Source organism: Notamacropus eugenii, chromosome 6 (genome assembly GCF_028372415.1).
Source record: "Notamacropus eugenii isolate mMacEug1 chromosome 6, mMacEug1.pri_v2, whole genome shotgun sequence".
Taxonomy (NCBI): Eukaryota; Metazoa; Chordata; class Mammalia; order Diprotodontia; family Macropodidae; genus Notamacropus; species Notamacropus eugenii.
Genome location: NC_092877.1, coordinates 102,957,637 through 102,979,538, shown reverse-complemented (window position 1 = coordinate 102,979,538; position 21,902 = coordinate 102,957,637). Strand labels below are relative to the sequence as shown.

Here is a 21,902-nt window from a genome sequence, read left to right as displayed (position 1 = left end):
TGATCAGGAAACTACAGTGATACCTTATGACATCTTGAATAAAGTAGCAGCTCACTTGTTGTGTATCTAAGATTTTTCATAGTCCTGCTTCATAACCTGCCATTATAGTACTCCGTTTTGTGACTTTTCTTTTCCAGCCAAACTGTCCCTCCATTCTGGCCTAGGCGTTTTCTGTCACTGTACACCTCTTACTATCTCTGGTGCCTGGAATGGAGGTCTTTATCCCCACCTCTCAACCCCCAGCTGAAATACTGAAAACTCTGTGAAGGTTTTGCCTGGTATCCTCTCAAACAGATACGATCTTTTCTTCTTTAAATTTCTCATAGCACTTTTTGGGACCTCTCCTTTGCACTCACCATATTATGATTTGTATTATATATTTTGTGTCCATATCTTCATAAGCATCATAGATTTTTGAGTTTGAAAAGATTTTCAACATCATCTATTTCTCATTTTATAGGTGAGGAAAGTGGGGCCCAGGGAGGTTAATTAACTTGCCCAAGGTTACACAGGTTGTAAATGGCAAAACTAACATATGCCCTCTGACTTCAGATCCAGTTATCTTACCTCCCCTGGTACAGTATAAAATCCTTGAGGGGGATAATTATATCTTATTTCATCTATTTGCCATTAATACCTAGCTCAGAGCCTTGCAAATATTAGACACTTGATAAATGTTTGTCGAATTATCAGTAAACTGAATTTTTCTACCTCCATCTTCAACTGAAAAATAAAACTTTAAATGTTTTGAACATTGATAAGTAATCGTTTTATGTATTATAATGAAATAAAGGCATATTATGCCATTAAATTTTCCTAAAGAACTATTTTGATTGCATATTATTCAATAAGTTCTGCTTCTGAGACTCCAAATTTTGTCACTCAGCTTTTTTTTTCTTTTTAGTGTATTCTTTTTAGAGACTGTAGTTATCACTACTAGAAAATAAGTAGGAAGCATGTGTAGAAATACTTCAGTGATATCAAAATTGACTGACCTAATCTGTGTTTCCAACACAAATTGAATGCTAAAAATCAATAATTATGATTGGCATTAGGGTTGTTTATTCTAATGTTAAATTAAAACTCTTTGTGTGTGTATATATATATATATATATATATATATATATATATATATTCATGTAGAGTTTGATTTTATCAGCTTAGTTACTAATGTAGCAATTTATGTTTTTCTTTCTAGGGAACTAATAGAAGAATTACACCCCATAATTAAGGAAGCACTTGAAAGGAGGCCAGAGGTGAGAAGGATTGAGTGGCTTTGAGCATTGGCACCGCAAGTTAATAGATTTCTCATAGTACTTCTGTGTGTAATAGTGAATTTCTGAATTATTGTACCAACTGAATAAAAAGAAAATCCTTTCTTATTATTTCTCTCTCAGTCCTAAGATGAGCTGCCTAAGTGACTTGAATCCTGATCTGACTCTTAAGACCAGTCCATGTTCTTCTCACACTGCATATATCTTTTTTTTTTTTTTGAGATTGAAATGAGAAGGAATGACAAATTTACATTACCTAATAAAATATTCTTCTCTGCCACTTCCAAGATTAGTCCCATTCCAACACATAGATTTCTGTGACTAAAAATAATTTTCCAGAAGGCAGAGAACAAGGAGTATTCTGATTCCAGAGGTACCCGTTTCTACTGTCTGTATATGTACTTGTGTTGAACTCTGGGATGTTTAGATTGGAAAGCCCATGACTTGGGCTGCAATCATTCCAGTTGGTAAACAGTGATTCAGTCAATAAGAATGTAGAGCCTAGCTATGAATGTGTTTGTTACTAAGCTGGATGCTGTGGTGGATACCAAATTATATAAACAGTGATCCCTGACCTTAAACAATTCACATTCTAGTTAGGGAGGCAAGGCTTAGATGAAGTGAACAGAGGGCGCTGAAGTGCTTAACTGTGTGGTTTCTGTGAAATCTGTGTTGAGAAGATAGGAGAGATCAGGGCAGTTTGGAAGAACTGAGAGAAAACTTGATTAAGGAGGACATGACCTGGACCTTGACATTGGGTAATGAATAGAAAGGGCTTTGAAGTTTCCAAAATGATTTCCTCTTAACAGTCCTTGGTAGAGTGTTAGAAGTGGAAGAAACCTTTAAAAGGCCATCTAGTTTAATGTCTTTATTTCATGGATGAGGAGACTGAAGCCCAGAATGGTGAAGTCATTTACTGAAGGTCAGACAAGTAACTCGTAGAACACCCAGGAGCTGAATCTGTGTTCTCTGACTTTGTTCTCCACCGTACTACTGATGCATCTAGCTTGTAGGTTTTGGAGCTGAGACTTACAGTCCAGGTTTCTGCCCCTAAAACCAATGTACCTTCTTCTACACCAGCCTACCTGTTCTTTTGCATTAACTAAGAGGAAAGAGGAGGCAATTCATGGAGAGGGAAATAGCGTAAGGGAAAAAAAGCATGAAGGTGGAAATGAATAGGTCTTGTTCAGGGACAATGAGGAAGGAAATCAACTTAATGAACAGGATGCATGTTGGGAAATTAGATTAATGGAAAGTCTTAACAGCCAGAACGGCATAAAGAATATATAAGAGAGAGAGTTGTCATACCATTTTTAGCAAAGGAATGGTTTGATGCAGGTCTGCACAACATATGGCCTGTGGGACACTTGCGGTCAGACAAAGGATTTTGGGCAGCCTGTGAAAAATGTAGAGGATATAAAAGAAAGTAAAGATGTAAGGAGTGTTTTGTCCATGCCCCATTTAACCCACCTTCTATTAGTCACTATTGTGCCTGTCATGTAACTTGGCAGGTGGTTGGGTTGCCACTGCACACTCTCTCCTGTTTGTCATGTGACCTGTGGCAACCCAGCGTTGTCAGTCTGTCTCTCCTCTGTGAGGAGTGAGAGTCGTATCTTTTTGCTGTGTTTTGGGTTGTTACTAAATGTAAACAGTAAGAAAATCTGAAAAATATATTAAACTTGTACCAACTTAGCAAAATAATTTTTTTAACATTAATGTGATTTCATGATAAATAAAAACTTAAGTAGTAAGTGTAATTAATTAATATTAATTGAAATTTCCCTATTTTTAAAATATGATTTATTTGCAAAATAATTTAGTCATTAAATATACCATTACTTGGAAAGTGAGCTGCTAAAGACCTATCTGCAGTCCAAAGAAGTTTGGCCTATTTTAATTTTGGCCCCTACCTACCGCCAAGTCTTGCAGTTTGATGAGTGTTTACTTTGGCATTGGTATGTATAGTGGATTGAAGTTAGAAGAGATTGTTAGGATGATCCAGGTGTGATGCGTTAGATGATTATAGTAAGTGCTTGACAAAATCATACACATGCTCCAACTAATGTTAATTCCAGTTGTAAGAATATAATTTGAGTTAAAACAAAGTTGTAGTAAAAAATTATTTCTGTTTCAGCATTGGATTAGTAGAAAGAGCATTGTTCTAATATCTGCCCTTCCCTCTTAGGTTTCTTTCAGCTCCAAGTCCTTTGATATTTTCTAGGAGAAATTAATTTCAGTTTAATTAGAGTGTCTGTGGAGAGGCAGTATAGTGTAATGGATGGAAGTCATGTCCGTAGAGTCCGGACAACCTAAGGTTCAGGTCTGGCACATCCTATACCAATGAAATCACAAGTCCCATTGAGAAAAAAAAAATGTAGCTTAAAACTTCACTAAGACTTTTGAGGCATATCATGAACACAAAGATGATATAATACTTGCCATCGAGGAGCCCACAGTCAAATAGTGGGGCTGATGTGCAATAATGGTAAGTCAAAGAGCATGGCAATATGGTTTATAAACATATCATATATTTTATCAAATCATCAATTGGGGTAAATTCTCTGCCAGATTTTGAGGAGAAAGGCACTTCTTTTAAAAGATTATGTTGATTTCTTCTCTATTTTCTGGGATGGATGATATATGATAACCACCAGAACTTTTAATTCCATGTCTGCTAACTTGGCTTCAGTTGAGATAATGATCTCTTCCATATCTAAACATTTTGTTGTGAAGCAGTTTCTTGATCAGTTATTGCAGGGAGGGAAGGCTGTCACTTATTACACCATTATATCTACTATTGAACTTGTTAAGAACTTTTAAAGAGTATTTTTCAGATATATAGCTTTTGTTGTTTATCATTCAGGGTTTAGGGCACTAAATGGTGCTTCTCAGGGAATATACCATGCCTAATGTCAGATGATATATTCTCCCCACAGTTACTTTCTAATCCTTTGAAGACTGGAGTGAGAGGAGTTTTTTTATTATAAAGTTGTCATTATTAATCAAATATCTATTGGACAAAATTAACATAGAGAAGAAATATTAAGCAACATAACTTTAATGCTCTTTCTTCTCCTTATTTTTTTATAGTGACTGTTACTCTAGATGAAGTTCTGTGGTACTCTCAGCTTAAATTTATAACTCACTATAGAAAGTAATGATGAAGCTTAAATCCTATTATTCTTGACCATTCTTTACCCAGTGCTTGCCTGGCAACTGGAAGTTTCAGGATTTGAAGTGTGAGGCAGAGTAAATTAAGCAACACAACATTTATTCTATATAAAGACTGTGTCCCAAAAGTACAGTTTAACACTTTAATAGCTTAAAATATGGAATTAAAGCTCCAGGTTGTTACTATCTGTTATCAGTCCTGGGAAATAGAGAAGAAATGAATAAATTCTTTTAAAATGAGTCCCTTTCACCCCAAAAATCAGTCAGAGAATTTTTAAATTATTTTATAAAATATACTTCCATACCCTTTGTGCTACATTTATCTACTTGTCAGTCCACCCTACTAGACTATATAGGCTTTTTTTTTTTTAAGTAAGGACTTTTTTCATCTTTGTATCCTGTGTATTGTGCCTTTGATCTAGTTTGTACTGATTTTTTTTTAAATTAGACCTATGATGTCATTGTTATAGGGTATCCCCAAAATGCAAAACTCCAAGGCAGTTCACCACTGTTCTTCAGCTTATATTTTTAGAGAGCTAACTGCCTGGGGCACTAAGAGATTAAGGCCTAGTGTCACAGGTGCCAGACAGAGAGGATCTGGAACACAAGTTGTCCTGAGGCCTTGATCTCCATCCATTACATCCCACTGCTTCTCCAAAAATACTTGAATTAAAGCTTTAATAGCATGATGCTGCCCTAAGACTTTTGAGACATGCAGCATTTTACTTGTTCCTAGAGTTCATGAGTCACTGGTTATTCACATCATTAACAGCAAAAACCAAGCTTCTTTTTGCCTGTTCTCTTAGTCTGCTTCTCTGTACTATAACTTTTAGGTATGAATTTATCAGAAGTGTTGGGACTTCTTGGAGTCCTCTTGGAGTTTGTGTTCCTGCTTCTTTCCTCTGATGTCTGTCAAGCTCAGGACTCCCTTGTACATTCTCTTCCATGCAGTGCATAGTTTTTCCAGTTTCTTTAGCTACTGATAAAGGCTTAACAAATGTAAAAATTGTACCATAAGAGCATTGACCTAGAGTTGGAAGCTTCAAGACCATCTTGCACAACCTCTTTTTTTTCTTTTTTTATAATTAATTTATTTGTTTTCAGTTTTCTACAATCACTTCCATAAATCTTAGATTTTCTTCCCCTCCCTTGCTTTTCCTTCCCTCCTCTCTCCCCCATCCCCAAGACGCCATGCAATCTTATATGGGTTCTACACATACATTCTTACTAAATACATTTTCACCTTAATCATGTTATATGGAAGAATTAAAATGAATGGGAGAAGCCATGAGAAAAACCAAAACAAAACACAAGAGAAAATAGTCTGCTTCTTTCTGCAATCCAATTCCATAGTTCTTTCTCTGGATGTGGAAGGCGTTTTGCCTCAAGAGTCCATTGGGAATTTTTAAGATCCTTGCATTGCTATGAGAAGGGCTAAGTCTACCAGAAAAATTCCTCACACACTGTGGTTGTTGCTGTGTACAAAGTTCTCCTGGTTCTGCTCCTTTCACTCAGCATCAGTTCATATAAGTCCTTCCAGGCCTTTCTGAAGTTTTCCTGTTCATCATTTCTTATAGCGCAATAGTATTCCATTACATTCATATACCACAACTAGTTCAGCCATTTTCTAGTTAATGGGCACCCCCTGGATTTCCAGTTCTTGCCCACCACAAAGAGCTGCTATAAATATTTTTGTACATGTGGGACCCTTTCCCATTTTTATGATCTCTTGGGGATACAGTCCTAGAAGTAATATTGCTAGGTCAAAGGGTAGGCACATTTTTGTAGCCCTTTGGGCATAATTCTAAATTGCTCTCCAGAATGGTTGGATCAGCTCACAGCTCCACCAACAATGAATTAGTGTTCCAAGTCTCCCACATCTTCAACATTTATCATCTTCCTGTTTTGTCATGTTAGCCAGTGTGATAGGTGTTGCACAACCTCTTGTCCCCATTTTATGGATGGTTAAAAAGGTTCAAAGAGCAGTGTGTTCAAGATGATGTAGTATGTGGCAGAGACCAGATTTTAACATAGGTCCTTTGATTCCAAAATCCAACTCCTTTCCACTGTTACCATGTAGCCTCCCTAGATATAGAACCTTACTTTCTTCACAGAAGTTATCATAAAATAAAAATTCAGTATATCTGCTTACCTTCTCCTCATTGACAATATTGTTCTTGGCAGAATGTTGGAAATGATGTTTTGTATGAATATTTCAGACAACTTGAAGTAACAATAGCACTATTGTGAGGAAAATCCCTTGTATTCAGTATAGTTCATTTAAAAAGTAAGATATCACTGCATACGTCTTACTATATCTTCTATATTCTCTTTGATATGGAATAGAATATGAAACGGCGCAGGCGTCGAGATATTTTGCGTGTGCAGCTGGTACGGATATTTGAACTGCTGGCAGATGCTGGTGTCATCAGCCACAGGTTGGTATTGAGTACTGTCGTATAAGTACCGCGCGCTAACCGATTGCGCAACTGGAGCACAGGTTGGTATTGAAGTTATTTTGTTTGGGGCAATAACATTGAAATGCTGTTGAGTATTATTCTCCCTCGAAATGTCACAACAACAGAAAAAACAACAGGAGTTTCTTGAGGAAACTCAATCTACATTACTTCTATAGAGTAGTTTTTATGATCTAGTCAAATTATGTCGTAGTTACAAGCCTGACAGACTTAGAGTTTCTTAGCATGAGAAGGGATCACCAAAGCCACCAAATCCTAGCTATGCCTGAATTGGAGCCTCCTCTACAGCATGCCTGACAAATGGCAGAAGACTTCCCAGGAGAGGGAAATCACCATCTCTTGAAGCTACCTCCCTCTTCATACACAGATCAAGTAACTTATCATGAAGAACCTTCATAGACTTCTCTGATATTTCCTGGTTCTTCCCTCAGGACCAAACACAGCTCTCTATTATAAACCTCATGATAGTGAATTGTAAATTCATAAATTGGTTGTTTATTTAGGAAGTAAGGAGGCAGGGAGCTATAGTGCTACTTCTTCATATAGAAAGTATATTTGCTCTGGGGTTAGATGATCTGTGTTCAAATCATGGGTAACTAACCCTGCCTGAGTGGGCCTCAGCATTGTCCTCATCTATAAAATGGGCCCCGAGGTCCCTTCTGGCTCTAAATCTTTAAGCTTATGATCCTACTACACTACAACAAGTATGAGTATAATAGTAATGTGAAAGTGATGTCAGTTAGCCATACCATCTATGACAGGATGGCGGAAGTGATACAAATAATCCAGGTGGTAGAAGTGCACGGTTTTTTAAGTCATGTTGCAATTTAGACAAATGTTAAAAAGCCTCATTTTCACGGTCACATAAAAATTACATGACTCCCTGTATTACAGACTCTCAGTATATAAATGTAAGTTATTATTCCACCCCATCCTTGGCCTCTCCTTCCAATGAATCATCTCTCCTTATGAATTCATCATACTTGTCACTTTCCCCTTCATTTAGCATTTATTCATCATGTTTTGTCATGTTGTTCTTTCAGTCTTTCTTTGTTTTTTATTCTACAATCAGCATCTACTGTGTGTAAGGTCCTGCTAAGACATACTGACATCTTGGAATTTACCATCTAGCATTTCATTGTTATGTAGTTTTTATGTATGTATATATTATCTCTCTGACTCTAGATTGTGGTTTCTTTTAGGATTAGTTTGTAATTTCTGGTACCTCTTGGTATCACTCAGTCAGTGCCTTATTCATAGCAAGTACGCAAGAAATATTTTTCTTTTTGTACTGGACATGTGGCAGTCAGTGGATTCTAACTGTGATCATAAATGTGGTAACCTTAAAAACATAATTTAAATGCCTAGTTAGTCTTCTCTTCCTAGTCCTGTATCTTCTCTTTATTCACTTTCACTTCCCTGCTAGAATACCTTAGGTCAGGTCAGAGAGGCTAGTGCTATTGGATATAACTCAAAATTGTAAAATTAATGATTTGTAGAACAAAAAGAGGCCTTAGGCATCTGGATTTGTGGCAACACCTGAGTGCAGCTCCCTTTTCTGCCTGGATGTTGGACTAGGTGATGTCTGAGATCCCTTCTAGTTCTAAATCTATGACCCTATGAGTTATAAATTAAGCAACCTACTGTGTAACAAGTCCCATGTTAGAAACTAGTGTTACAATCCCTGCTTTCCAGGAGCTTTCATTCAGACAGAAGAGATAATGACATACAGGTATATACAGAATAAAGTAGTTACAAGATTATTTGAGAGGGAACGTATCAACAGTTCAGGGTCAGGTATGGCTTCATGCAGAAGAGACAGACTCTGTGAGAGGGTACATTATAGGCATGTTGGACAGCTGGTGCATAGGCACAGAGAGGGAGAGCGAGGGATGTCTGAGAAGAATAGGAAAAAGGACAGGATTTCAGAGGGCAGAAAGGGGAGAAATGTATAATGAGACCAAAAAGAGAGGTTGGGGGAAGTCTGTGAAAGGGTTTAAAATTCAGATAAATTTATGTTTTATTCTAGAGGTAATAAGGAGCCACTGAAGTTGTTGATAGTGTAGGAAAGTTACATGGTCAGATCTATACTTAAGGAAAATCACTTTGGCAGCAACATGGAGGATGAACTGAAGTGGAGAGTGATGAGTGAGGTCAATCAGTTACTAGTGCACTGTAATACTCTAGGCCAGATGTGATTCATTAGTGTGTTAATTATACTTTAATCCTACATAACTTAGCCAGTTTTCAGTCTTTGTCGGTTTTATACCATATTCCCTTCTTGTGTCCTCCTGAACATTTTTAGGTAAATTGCATGTCCTTTTTCAGTTTTATATTCAGTTTTCATCTTTATCTAAGTGAATAGAATTATGTCTTTCTTAATATTCAACTTTTGTAGAGTGTATCTACTTCTCCTTTGAAGACAGTGCCCAAATCCAGATGGGAGCAGATTGATCTAAGTACATACCATAAGCTTAACATGAATTTTTTTTAAAAGACATATCAGTAGTATGTAGTTATTTATGTACCACCTCACCAATTCCCAGTCAAAAATAATTTGAGAAATTATTTTGATGATGGAATTAACCCACTATTTCATTCTACTTGTGGAATGACTGACATTACATTGTTTGAACTGTTCATAATACTGTGTTGTAGCTACTTCTTATGTCAGTGAGTCCCACGTTCATTCATGAACGAATAGCCAGTTGAAACAGAACCAATTAATTGATGAATATTGTCTATTGGCCAGACTGTAACATGTATTTGGATGGGCAGTGATCTGGACTCAGAATTGTAGGAGGAAGAGAATGGGCTGAATTATTTTTGGAAGATTGAATAGCACTTTCAACAGCTGTAAGATGTTTCCTAATATGTAAAACTATTTTTTTTAAAGAACTATATTCTTCCTGTGATTATAAAAGGTTGTTCATCCTGAAGCAACATCATCTCTGAAATGTATGTCAGGTGTAGGTAGGCTGTGGCATATATGATTTGGTCCTAAATTCCCTTATCCATAAATCTAACAAATAAGCTATTCCATGCTGTCTTCATTTCTTTATGGTATTACCCTTTATGTGTAAATCATGCACTAATTTGGCCTTATCCTGCATGTAAAAAGTGATGTAAGATATAGAATATACTGAAAAGGCATGATTGGAAAAAGGAGGTGGATATAATGAAAGAGGGATAAAGAGCTATCATTAAGTGGTATGATAGGAGAAGGTAAAAGTACTTAGAGGAAGGCCTAGCCTGGGTCCTTTGTGGAGGCTTTATGGGAAGGGCAAGGAGAACATGGGGTAAATTGTGAAGCCAATGATGCTTGTCAGTGAGCTCACAGATTCACTGAAATAATGAACTACAGTTTTTATAGGATTTTTGTCTGAAAACAGCTTTGTGTTTAAACTATTGAAAATAATATTTATTGTTTTTAAAAAATAATACTAATGTTTAGGCTTATTAAAATTTTTTTATCAAAATCATCGTATGTAATTAACTAAATGTAAGATTATCAATTCATAAATATAAAACATTTGTTATAAAGCACACAGGGACTGTTAATGGGCACTTTGGGCTCCTTTTTAAAAAGCAGTCTTATTCTACCAAGGTATAAGCATGGCAAAAACAGTATTTTTAAATGTCACGGTAATTAAAGGCTCATAAAATAATAAAAGTAATACAAGTCAAGTTGTGTTAAAACACAGAACTGGTGTTTTAAAAAATCAAATATTGGGTTTATTTTTTTAACTTTATTAATAAAATAACTTGGGTCCTATACTACTAGCAAGGAGTAGGCTTATCAAAAATAGTATCTTTTAGGAAAATAAAATAAAATGTATTCATAATTAACTTAACTGCTGACATAATGGTAAAACAAAAAGTATAAAAAACACAAAAGAAGACTTTAGGAAATTGTATCTTAAGTTTGACTTCACAAGTATTTATTTCCTTTAGGGAGGTTATAAAATTAGAGTGTGAATACTTTATTGTGCCTGGAGAATGTAAAGTTCTACTTTGACAGTGTTAATACTTAATCTCTAAAGGAAGGAATTAGTATCTAACTGTGCTTTTAAGTTGTGCTACCAATGTATTTAAATAATTTTTAAAAACTCCACCAAAATAAAGTTAAAGTCATTTCCTAATTAATGTTATAATATTACATGTTCCTAAAATATACTTGCTTAGTTTAGAACCACATATTCTTACCAACAACTTGTTTACCTGGTAAAATACCAGACAACATATTCAAATATTAACATGTCAGCATTCCTTTTGGTATAGCAGCCTTGCAGAGTTCAGCAAATATACTTCTGATTTGGGTTCTTAGATGACTTTTTAGAAAATTTGTCTTTTTTTTACTTTGTTTCCTTAATAATTTTCCTTTTTTATTTTCAGTGCAAGTGGTGGCCTTGATAATGAAACACATTCCCTCAATAACACTTTGCTGGAGTATGTAGATCTAACTAGGCAACTCCTGGAAGCAGAAAATGAAAAGGACTCTGACACGCTGAAGGATATACGATGCCATTTTAGTGCCTTAGTGGCGAATATCATTCAGAATGTTCCAGGTATCGTTTTCAGTATTTAGAGCATTAATAACATCTTCTTTCCTTGCTCCAGGGAGACTGCGAATTAAAGTGACAAGACAGAAATATTGGGAGATGATGTTAGAGAAACACAGGTGACAAGAATTTATAAAATTGTTGAATCGATGCCTATTTTCGTTTTCCATCAAGATAAAGACAGAGATAAATTTGAAGGCGAGCAGCGTCGAGGCTTATAGACATATTGGCAGCAGGAGTGCCCGAAAGGGCGGCGAAGAGGAAGGGGAAGGGCAAGAAAGAGAGCCTTTACTTTAGGGAAGGGCATTTGGGGGAAAGTGAACTGATAATCAGTCATCAATAATAGCCTTAAAAAATGGACATGCAGCTTTCTGAATAATACTGATGCAATCATGTACTTCTAAAAATATATTATTTGTAGCTTTCCAAATAATAATAAGGCCTTTATTATATCTGTAACATTAAATATTATATGGGGGCATATTATAAGTATAAATTTAATTTTAAAACAAAATTTGAATTAATTTTTCTGATTTATTAATGATTAAATTTTTATTAGGGTATGAATTCTATTTCAAAAAGTGGTTATCAACTTTTTCAAGACAAGTATGTTGCTCTACCTACCTACCTACAGGTTTGATTGCCCACACATATTCTTTTTCTCATGTAGGTTTAATGATCTTTAATTTCTGAAATTCAAATAGTAAGGTCATGGCATGATACAGATACAGTGATATGATAAAGATATAATAATAATAAGAGACTTCTAGCTTTTCAGAGAATACTTCTAATCATAAAGTTTTTGTTTTACCTATATATTGAATTTTTTTGGATTATCCCAGATAAAAATTCATTGATCATTTTAACATACGTGTGTGTGTGTATGTGTGTATAAATATTTAACAGAGATAGAAATAGAGATATAGTTAGAGAGAGAGAGACAGATCTGAGAGCTATCACTGGAGTCACAAAGAGCTGGGTTTTCACCTCTGATACTTACTGCCTTTATGACTCTAGGCAGCTCACTTAACCTCCTAATGTCCTAGGCAACTCACTAAGACTTGAAATTCCAAAAAAAAAATGCTAACCTGTATTGGTAGGGCAACTTTCTCACCAGGAGTTACCCTAATGAAATTACAGGTCTACCCATGCTCTCTGCCTTTGTTTCTTTTTTTTTTTTTAAGTACTCACACACATATACATATACAGAAAAGAGATATGTCATTTCTATTGGATAACTAGGTAACTTACATGATTAATTTAAATTTTATTAAAGAGTCATCGATTATTAGAGCTAGAAACATCTTATATAGTCCGACTCTCTCATTTTGTAGATCTGGAAACTCAGGACGCTTTGGGAAAAGTGATTTTTGCCACAGTCATACAATTAGTCAATGTCATAGTTGGAACCGTATCCCAGACTACTGATTTCCATCCTGTTTTTAAATCCATCATGTTGCCAGCTTGAAATTTCTGCTTTCAAAGTTGTCATGTGTCATGTCACAATAACATGTGCGGTAGTCCTTCTCTCTTTTCTATTTGGCACAAATTAAATAGAAAGTTGGCCTTGATTAAAATTCTGTAAATGTGAAGTTTTAGTTACAATTTTTATGTATGCAAATATTTTTCAAAGATAATAAGGTAAAACTCAAATACTTCTGTTGTGTTTTTCTTTATAGTTCACCAGAGAAGAAGCATCTTTCCCCAGCAGAGCCTTCGTCACAGTCTCTTCATGTTGTTCAGTCATTGGGCAGGACCTTTTAGTATCATGTTTACTCCCTTGGACAGATACAGTGATAGGAACATGCAGATTAATAGGCATCAGTACTGTGCATTAAAGGTATTTCTCTATAACTTTACTTTTCTTATAGCATTGGTATTCAAGCCACTCTATGACTGAACGACAGCTTACCTTAGCAACCTTTTTTTTACTCCTCCCTTACATGCACTCTGCATTGCAGCCTATTTTTGCTCTCCTCCAAACATTTTCCTACTTCTGTAACTTTGTTTACAATGTTCCTGTAACCTGAAATGACCACTCCTTCCCCTTCACCCCATAGATTTCCCTTTTGAATTTGTACCCATTCATCACAAGATAGTACCAAGGTATCTTCTTTGTGAAACCTCCTGTTCCATCTAGTCAGAATTTCTGAATTCACATAGCACTTCATTCATATAGCTCGTTATTATATTTCTCATTCAAAAATGATTTGATGAGAATGTATGATATAAAGGATAAAAATAAGGTTTTTATATACCTTGTGAACCTTCATTTTCAATTTCTAAAACGTTTTCCAAAAAGATTTTTTTTTTTTGCCATACTACCCTATTCTCATCTTTGCATTGAAGTCTGGTATGTAACAACTTAATGTTTTAATTTTTAATTCATTTGGAATATTTTAGATTTTTATAAACTATCAGACTGATTTGGTGTCATGTCATTTACTTTTTCTAAGTAATAGAATGTCTCAGTGCACAAATACTATTACATGTCTGTCTTTTAAAATTTGAGACTCATAAGCATTAAAACTTATTGAATTTACTCAGTCAACATCTTTCAACAGCATTATTTATTAGAATGTGTCTTTTTAATTTTATTTTTGAAGGCTATGTCTGCTGTTCTGTGTTGTGGCCCTGTTGCAGATAATGTAGGACTCTCTTCAGATGGCTACTTATACAAATGGCTGGATAATATTTTAGATTCTCTGGACAAAAAGGTAATAGCACAAATCTGTGTCTTTTTTTAGCACTTCATGTTATGTACCTTTTAAGGAATTTAGGATTCTAGAATAAACCAATTAATCCAGGCCCTATTTACTAAGTGATTAAAAGTGGAATTTTAATTAAAACATACAGAAAGAGAATACTATATAAAATTAGTCCAGAAGTACTTTAGATTCTATTTCTTAAAACAGTATTTATTAATTGTTTTATTATTATTTTGTTTATTTTGAGCGTTTGTTTTATTTATTATTATGTATAATTAATTTATAATTATTTATTAATTTATTAATTTCTGATATATCCTCTTCCCCTACATTATGAAAATGGGCCTAATAATTATTATGTTTTATCAGCCTGATAATAGTGTACACAGGATAAGTGAAATACCATTGTAAGAGTACATCTGATCTCCTATAATAAAAATGTTTTCCATATTTACTTAATATGTTCAACTCCCTGCCCCCATTTTCTCTCAGCTGCCCCTCTCTCTTCCTCCCATGTCATTCTCGCAACCTTTACACTACCTTTCACCTACTGTCTCCAGTTTGGAGGAGGAAATGTATAATGTTCCCTTCCGAACATACTACATCTGATTGCTGTAATAAAGAGTTGTCTTGACAACTTTTTATATGACAACTTGACAACTTTTTCATACAAAGTGCTATAGAGGTGACTCCCATTTTTTCATTTGATCTTGCCACCTTCAAAGAGGAAAGCTTTGCGGCTGGGAGTCTTTTTATCCTGTGAACCACAAGCCCAAATTTATTCAAGTGACCCTTACCCTCTGGTGTCCTCTTTTAGTAATTACATATATGCTTCATTGGGAATGGGATGGGAGGAATTGTACAATTCATGATACAGTAAGTACATGCCTTATATTATTTTAGTGAAAACATTTCTAAAAATTAAGTTTTCTGTATTTTTACATTGTTTCCTGGTGTTTTTTATTTGTTTTTTAGGTTCATCAGTTGGGCTGTGAGGCAGTCATGCTATTACTGGAGCTCAACCCAGACCAGAGCAATCTAATGTACTGGGCTGTAGACCGGTGCTACACGGGCTCCAAGAGGGTGGCAGCTGGCTGCTTTAAAGCTATAGCTAATGTGTTCCAAAACAGGTCTTTTATCCTTTTTTTGACATTACTTTTAAATAAGCTGCTTTCAATTTTCTTCAGAAATACTGTGTTTAATAATAGTAGAGTATTCCTTTCTGCCTTACAATATTAAATTCTGCCCCAAATAACATGCTTTTAGGTTACTTCTGTTGTATCTCTTTAAATATTAGAGAATATATAGGTGCAGAAAGCATACCTGACACTGACTCTGTCTTTGGGAATATATTCTAAAACATATACTTGATAATTAATGCCTCTTGTGAAAACAGCCAGACATTAAGGCACTTTACTGACTCTATAAAATTTATTCCCAGGGACTACCAGTGCGACACGGTGACTCTCCTCAACTTGATATTGTTTAAAGCAGCTGATTCTTCAAGGAGCATCTATGAAGTGGCTATGCAATTATTACAGGTCTGTAAACAATTTTTAATTAAATCTGTGCTTTATTTCTGGCAGATCAAAGAGATTTATTTTACTTTTAACATACATCATTGTGTTCAGTTATATGATAACAAGAGTTATTTTTTTAATCATCAATAATAGTAGACAAAGGATAGTGTAGGTCATTGAAATTCAAAAATATGTAACCAATTCAGTTGACTGTGTAGAATTCACATTTCTAATTTAAAATATATATACCTGAAGTTGTTTTTGAAAATTATGAGCTCCACAAAATCCATTGGCTTCTAAAATTTTATTTAATGTTAGATTATGATATCCTAAATTATCTCAAGAGTAGCACAGTATTTTTGAGTAAAGAGAAAAGTTATTTTATAGTTATCTTTTATGAATTATCTTTCTCAGATGAATAAGCAATACTTTCATGACACCAAAGTTTTGCTTTATGAGGGAGCATTTTCATTTACTCCAAAACAGTTTTTGGCAACATAAGATGAAGTGACAAGCTCTTAACTGATATGCTAGGTTTGGAGAACATCATGAGACCACTAAATTTTAGCTTTAATTATTATAATTCTCCTCCTGTAGATTCTGGAACCGAAGATGTTTCGCTATGCTCACAAGTTGGAGGTTCATAGAACTGATGGAGTTCTCAGTCAGCTGTCTCCTCTGCCACACCTATATTCTGTTTCATATTATCAGTTGTCAGAGGAATTAGCAAGGACTTATCCTGAACTAACCCTTGCTATCTTTTCAGGTATGAAAATTTAATTGGTTAAGACATACTTATACATTTTAAATCTCTGCTTTGAACAAATTTTCAGAGCACGTTATATTCCAGATGAAATTTAAGTAAAGAAATGCAAATCTAATGTATATCATTGTAGAGAAAGTGCACCCTAATGACTGACATCCTAAAGGGATCCTTGTCACTAAATCTTTTTATAAAGGCTTTAAACCATGTCCCTGTCCCCCCCAAAAGTACTTTCCCTCCTGCCCTGGTGATATTTTCATGACATGTACAACATGTATTGAATGAGTTTATTATACTGCTTGTTCTTATTGTAGGTGTATTTCTATGTATTTTCAACTGAAAACGTTTTGATGGAAAAACAGACCAACCCACAGATCATAGACTCATAGAATTGGAAGAGACCTTAGAAATCATCTTACCCACACAAATACTCCATCCAGAATATCCACTTGTTTATCTTTTATGTTCTATTTGGAATGTACCCGTCAGTCCCATAGCCACTAGTATGAATTGATTATTTGCTATCATGTCTGCCATCAAGTGGGTTGGTGCTGATTGCTTCAAGGGAATATTTCTCCTCTCGAATTTCATCATTGTTGTTACCTTAATTTATTTTGGCAGCAAACTAGAGTGTATGTAGGAGAATTATTTGGAGAAGAGATGAAGTCCCATTGTGGAAGAACTTCAATACTAGGCTGAGAAGTTTGAATATTTTCATTATCTGTTCCTTCTTCCTTTTTCTCCCTCCTAAGCTCCTTTAGTTTGCTTCCTTAAGTTTCCTTCCTCCTTATCTCTCTCCTTTTCTTTTTCTCCCTCTTCTCTCTCCCCCCCACTACTCCTCTTTACCTCCCCTTCCCTTCTCCCTGTTTTTCTCTTCCTCCTTCCCCGCCTTGTTTCATACCTTTCCTTCTTCCCCCTCTACCCTTTCCCCCCTTTATCCTCCTCTGTCTTCCTGCATTTTATCCTGCCTCTCCAGTTCTACTCTCTCTGTTGTCCTCTTCCCTTTTCTCCCCAGCGCTTACTCCCTTTTTCCCTCCCTTAGTCTCCTTCCTCTTACCTTCCTATGTCACTCCCGTCCCCATGCAGTCCCATTCCTTTCCCCTTCTTTTAATCCCCAAACACTGAAGGCAGTCTAAAAATATATACATTATTCCTTGACTGCCCATTGACAATTTACTTACATCTTTACAAAATGTTCTCTTAAGGGTTTTCCATTGAAGTCCTTTGAGTATCCTAACTAAATCACTAAAAATATTATCATTAATTTTTTATTATGCCACAGAGTTACTTTTATAGATGCAAAGTTAGTTGCATAGTATCCATGTTGAAATAACTTTAACTAGCATCCTGGGAGGAATTTACATCAGTCTTTTTTCTATTGAATGTGAAAATTAAACCTCAAGAAGGAATTTAAATAAAAATCAGAATATCTAGCCTGCACTCCAAAGTACTCACCTTTGGAAGTCATATGTCTAATTTGAAATGTTTTCAGTTTGAAGACATTTAATAGGTAAATAGTTTAAAATATCATTTTACTTGAGGATTTTATTTCTTCTTCCCTTTAAGAAAAGGCCTTATATTCATAGTTATACTACTTTACAATTGGACAGAACTTCTGTATAGCCTCTAAACCAGTGTAAAAATTTTCTTTTTATTGTATCCTTGACAAATAATCATCTAACCTTTGCCTTAATAGCTCCTATGACAGGAAGCATGAGGACCTTTTTTCTATTCTGCAATTAAGTTTCCTTTTTAAACACTGAAAAATATCTCAGGCATAAAGGAAAACTATGGTTTTATTTTTAGCTGTTAATTTTTTCCTTCTTATATCACGTAGCTTAAATGAATAGAAAGGTGAAATGATCATTTTGAATACCTATAATTTTGCAAATGAAAGTAGTTTCAATTTCTTTTAGAATGAACTGTTAAAATTTGTTTTCAGAGATAAGTCAGAGAATTCAAACGGCTCATCCAGCTGGGAGACAAATAATGTTGCACTATTTGTTACCATGGATGAACAATATAGAGTTGGTGGATTTAAAACCTTTGCCAACAGTAAGACGGCATGATGAAGATGAAGATGAAGCTTTAAAAGACCCAGAACTCATGGTGAATAGCAGGCGTTGGCTACGAGGAGAAGGTTGGGGGTCACCACAGGCTACAGCAATGGTTTTGAACAATCTAATGTACATGACAGCTAAGGTAACCTGGATCTTTGTAATTGCAATAAAGAATATTAAAGTTGGTTTGGAGGAGTTAATGTGTTTGGAATAGATAATGTGCTAGATAAATTTGTAAGACAACTTAAATGTGAAATTACAAATGCTTTCTTCAAGAAATTTCTTTTGTTAGAAATGACACTTTTTCTGGCTACTATGGCCCTGTGTGATAACTGTAATTTATATTTAAATTGTAGCAAAGGAAATGAGTGTTCATTTGATTTGTCAAAGAAATTGAACATAATACCATAGCTGTATTGATGAGCTTTACATGATGATGTTTCATGGTCAAAGCCTTTTAAAATAATTCAATAGAAAATCATTTCATGTGTTTCTATTTTACATTTTTAATCTTAATAATGAATGTGTCTTAATTTTGTTCCATAGTATGGAGACGAGTTGGCATGGTCAGAGATTGAGAATGTTTGGACCACACTAGCAGACAGCTGGCCAAAGAATTTGAAAATAATTTTGCACTTTTTGATCAGCATTTGTGGAGTGAATAGTGAACCCAGCCTCTTGCCTTATGTATGTATTCAGTTTCACAGTGATCTTCTGAACACCCATTCCATGCATGGGCAGTATAATTACAGCACAGAAGAGGAGCTGTCAGGGTTAGGACAACCAGGGTGGCCACAGTCTGGGACCCTGATGCTGGCAAATTCGCCCACCTCCCTCCTCAGACAGATCATTTCATTTTGAGTCAGCTCCAGTTTTCAGGATGTTTTTCTGTACATTTAGCTGAAGTTTGCTGCTCTTTTACTTCTACCCATTTCTCCATTGAGGTTAAGGCAGAAAAGACATAATTCAAGCTGGAAGAAACTTTAACTGTCATTGTATCCAAGCCTTTCATTTGACAGGTGGAGGTCACAAAGTGTGTAGCTGGTAAAAGTGACATTTTCACCAATGTTTGTGGATTTCCAAGCTGATCCTCAGCTCTCTTTCTTGTTGGTCCTCTGTGCATTTTTCAGTCTTCAAAAACCTTTTCCTTCTCACTGGTCAGATGGGAAGTGTAACCTGCATCTCTGCCTCCTTCCCTTACTTGTAACATATTTCTGTGAGATACTGTGGAAGGGAATAGCCTGAGTCTATGTATATGACTAATTGGTCATAATGATAATGGATGACATTGATGTGGCACTTTGTATTGCATTGGAACCTCCCAGCAACTGTGTCTGAGATAACAAGTTATTACCTCATGAGGTAACTGTGTATGAGGTACAAATATTGTCCCCATTTTATAGGGATGGAAAATGAGGCTCAAAGAGATTAAGTAATTTGCCCATATCACACAGTGTCAGAGGAATGATATGAGCTCTTTCTAGGATACTTCACTGCGTTGAACTCAATCTCAGTAGTGACTTCTCTTAGTTTCCTCTAATTGACATATGACATAACTGCAGATTCCCTTATCATTTCACCTGCTCTCCCCTGAACTCTGTTTGACTAAATTGCCCTTCGTAAGTGCGGCACTCAAGATTAAGCCCAGAATTCCCAATGCAGTCCGCTCAGCACATTCATTCTGGGCATTGTACTCCTACAGAAACAGCCAGAGAGGCCATTCCTTTTTTTCCTGCCATTGGTGACTCATAATCTCTGGTGTCCTATTCTTGATTGCAAATTTAAGAAGTGAATAAAGAAGTCAAGGAGTGACCAGATATCTGGAAGTCTTGAAGAGTCAGTGATAACAACTAAAGAGGAAGCAGGAATCCAGGTTGTCATCTGAGGTTTGCCTCAGAGGTCCAGATAGGCAGGAGGAATCGGAACACAAAAAGTGAATCTGATCCAAAGGTTATTTGCTGTCAGTGATGCTTTTTATAGAAGCAGGAGCTTGTGTCAGAAAGGAAGGAAACATGCATTTATTGAGTGCCTGCTATGTGCCAGAGACCCTTTGTATTCCAAACACTTTACAATTATTATCTCCTTTGATCATCAAAACAGCACTGGGAGGTAGGTGCTATTATTACCCATATTTTACAAATGAGAAGACTCACCCAAACAGGGTTGAGTGGCTTGCCCAGGGTTACACAGCTAATAAATATCTGAGGCCAGATTTGACCTCAGGTCTTTTTGACTCCAAGTCCAGGCTTCTATCACGCCTCCTAGCTGTCAGGGTGTGGGTCTATCTGAGATTGCAGCTAGTGAATCAGAACAATCTCTTTGGATGCAGGAAAGTTCAGTACTGGCTAAAACAAGGAAGGAGGAAGTCTAATACTGTAGTAGAGGGTCAAGGGGGCAGTGGGCTATACGTAACAAGACAGAAGTGACATGTTTCTGTTAACTTCTTTTGAAGTGCCAATACTGTGAAAAAATACTGTGTGCACATGTGAAAAAGGTTAAAGAGCAGTACAAAAGTGTAAAATAAAGTATTAACCTTAATATGATGATTTGCTGTAGCATATATTAGTTTCTTTTGCAATCATACCTATTTTACATATTTAAAAACTTTTTTCTTGGAAGAGACAAGGCTACACCATCATACCAAAAGGCCCTTGATACAAAAAAAAGATAACTTCTGAACTAGATACTTCCCCAGTAACTACATGCGTAAAGCAAGGATACAACTCCTTTTGCTGCTATTATCTTACATAGTTCTGAAAATGTTAGCAGTATCAAGAAGACAAGAGAAAGTAACTAAAGGCATAGAGATAGTCAGAGACACATGAGAGTTTACTTAGAAATTATTTGGGAATCAGCGGTAGCAGACTGAATTTAGAAGGTGAGTAAGTTGTCAAAAATGACTACCCAATACTGGGAGGAACTTCATTTGCCATAAATAATGAGTCTCAGAAGAAAATGTTGTGAAACAATATCATCTTCAACCTAACATTTCATCATATTAATTTTGGGAGTAATGGGAGAATTTACGGTTAGAAATAAATAGTAGAAGCCAGGTAAGGAATGAGAGCTCTAGTTATAGATTTGAAAGAGATGATCAGGGGAATTTTTTTTCATGTTTCTTTTTAATACCTCTATAAATTGGTTTTGGGGATAGAAAATGCAAAGGAAAAAATCCCCAACATCTTTAGTACCTTAAAAATTTTCACCTACAGCAAATAAAAATTAAATTTTTGAGAGTTAAAATACAGGGGAAAATGCAATTGGGAATGGAGGGACAAATAGGTTTTGTGACAAGGCCTAATAAATTGTCATTTCATCAACTAAGTATCATAGTTTTATATACAAGAAGAAATGAAAGGAAAGGAAT

At 35.5% G+C, this 21,902-nt stretch overlaps 1 protein-coding gene across 8 annotated transcripts in view; it reads left to right on the top strand.

The window, feature by feature from the left end:
• The window catches only part of FRYL (FRY like transcription coactivator), a 182,491-nt gene that overhangs the window by 90,860 nt on the left and 69,729 nt on the right, over positions 1-21,902 (top strand). For all 8 annotated transcript variants that reach the window (XM_072620713.1, XM_072620714.1, XM_072620712.1 and 5 more), the window contains 10 exons: positions 1,199-1,256; positions 6,792-6,883; positions 11,318-11,490; positions 13,164-13,324; positions 14,091-14,201; positions 15,168-15,322; positions 15,634-15,733; positions 16,310-16,478; positions 18,418-18,677; positions 19,082-19,222. In XM_072620713.1, the coding sequence (XP_072476814.1) occupies positions 1,199-1,256; positions 6,792-6,883; positions 11,318-11,490; positions 13,164-13,324; positions 14,091-14,201; positions 15,168-15,322; positions 15,634-15,733; positions 16,310-16,478; positions 18,418-18,677; positions 19,082-19,222 (1,420 nt within the window). The remainder of the gene's footprint in view (positions 1-1,198; positions 1,257-6,791; positions 6,884-11,317; positions 11,491-13,163; positions 13,325-14,090; positions 14,202-15,167; positions 15,323-15,633; positions 15,734-16,309; positions 16,479-18,417; positions 18,678-19,081; positions 19,223-21,902) is intronic.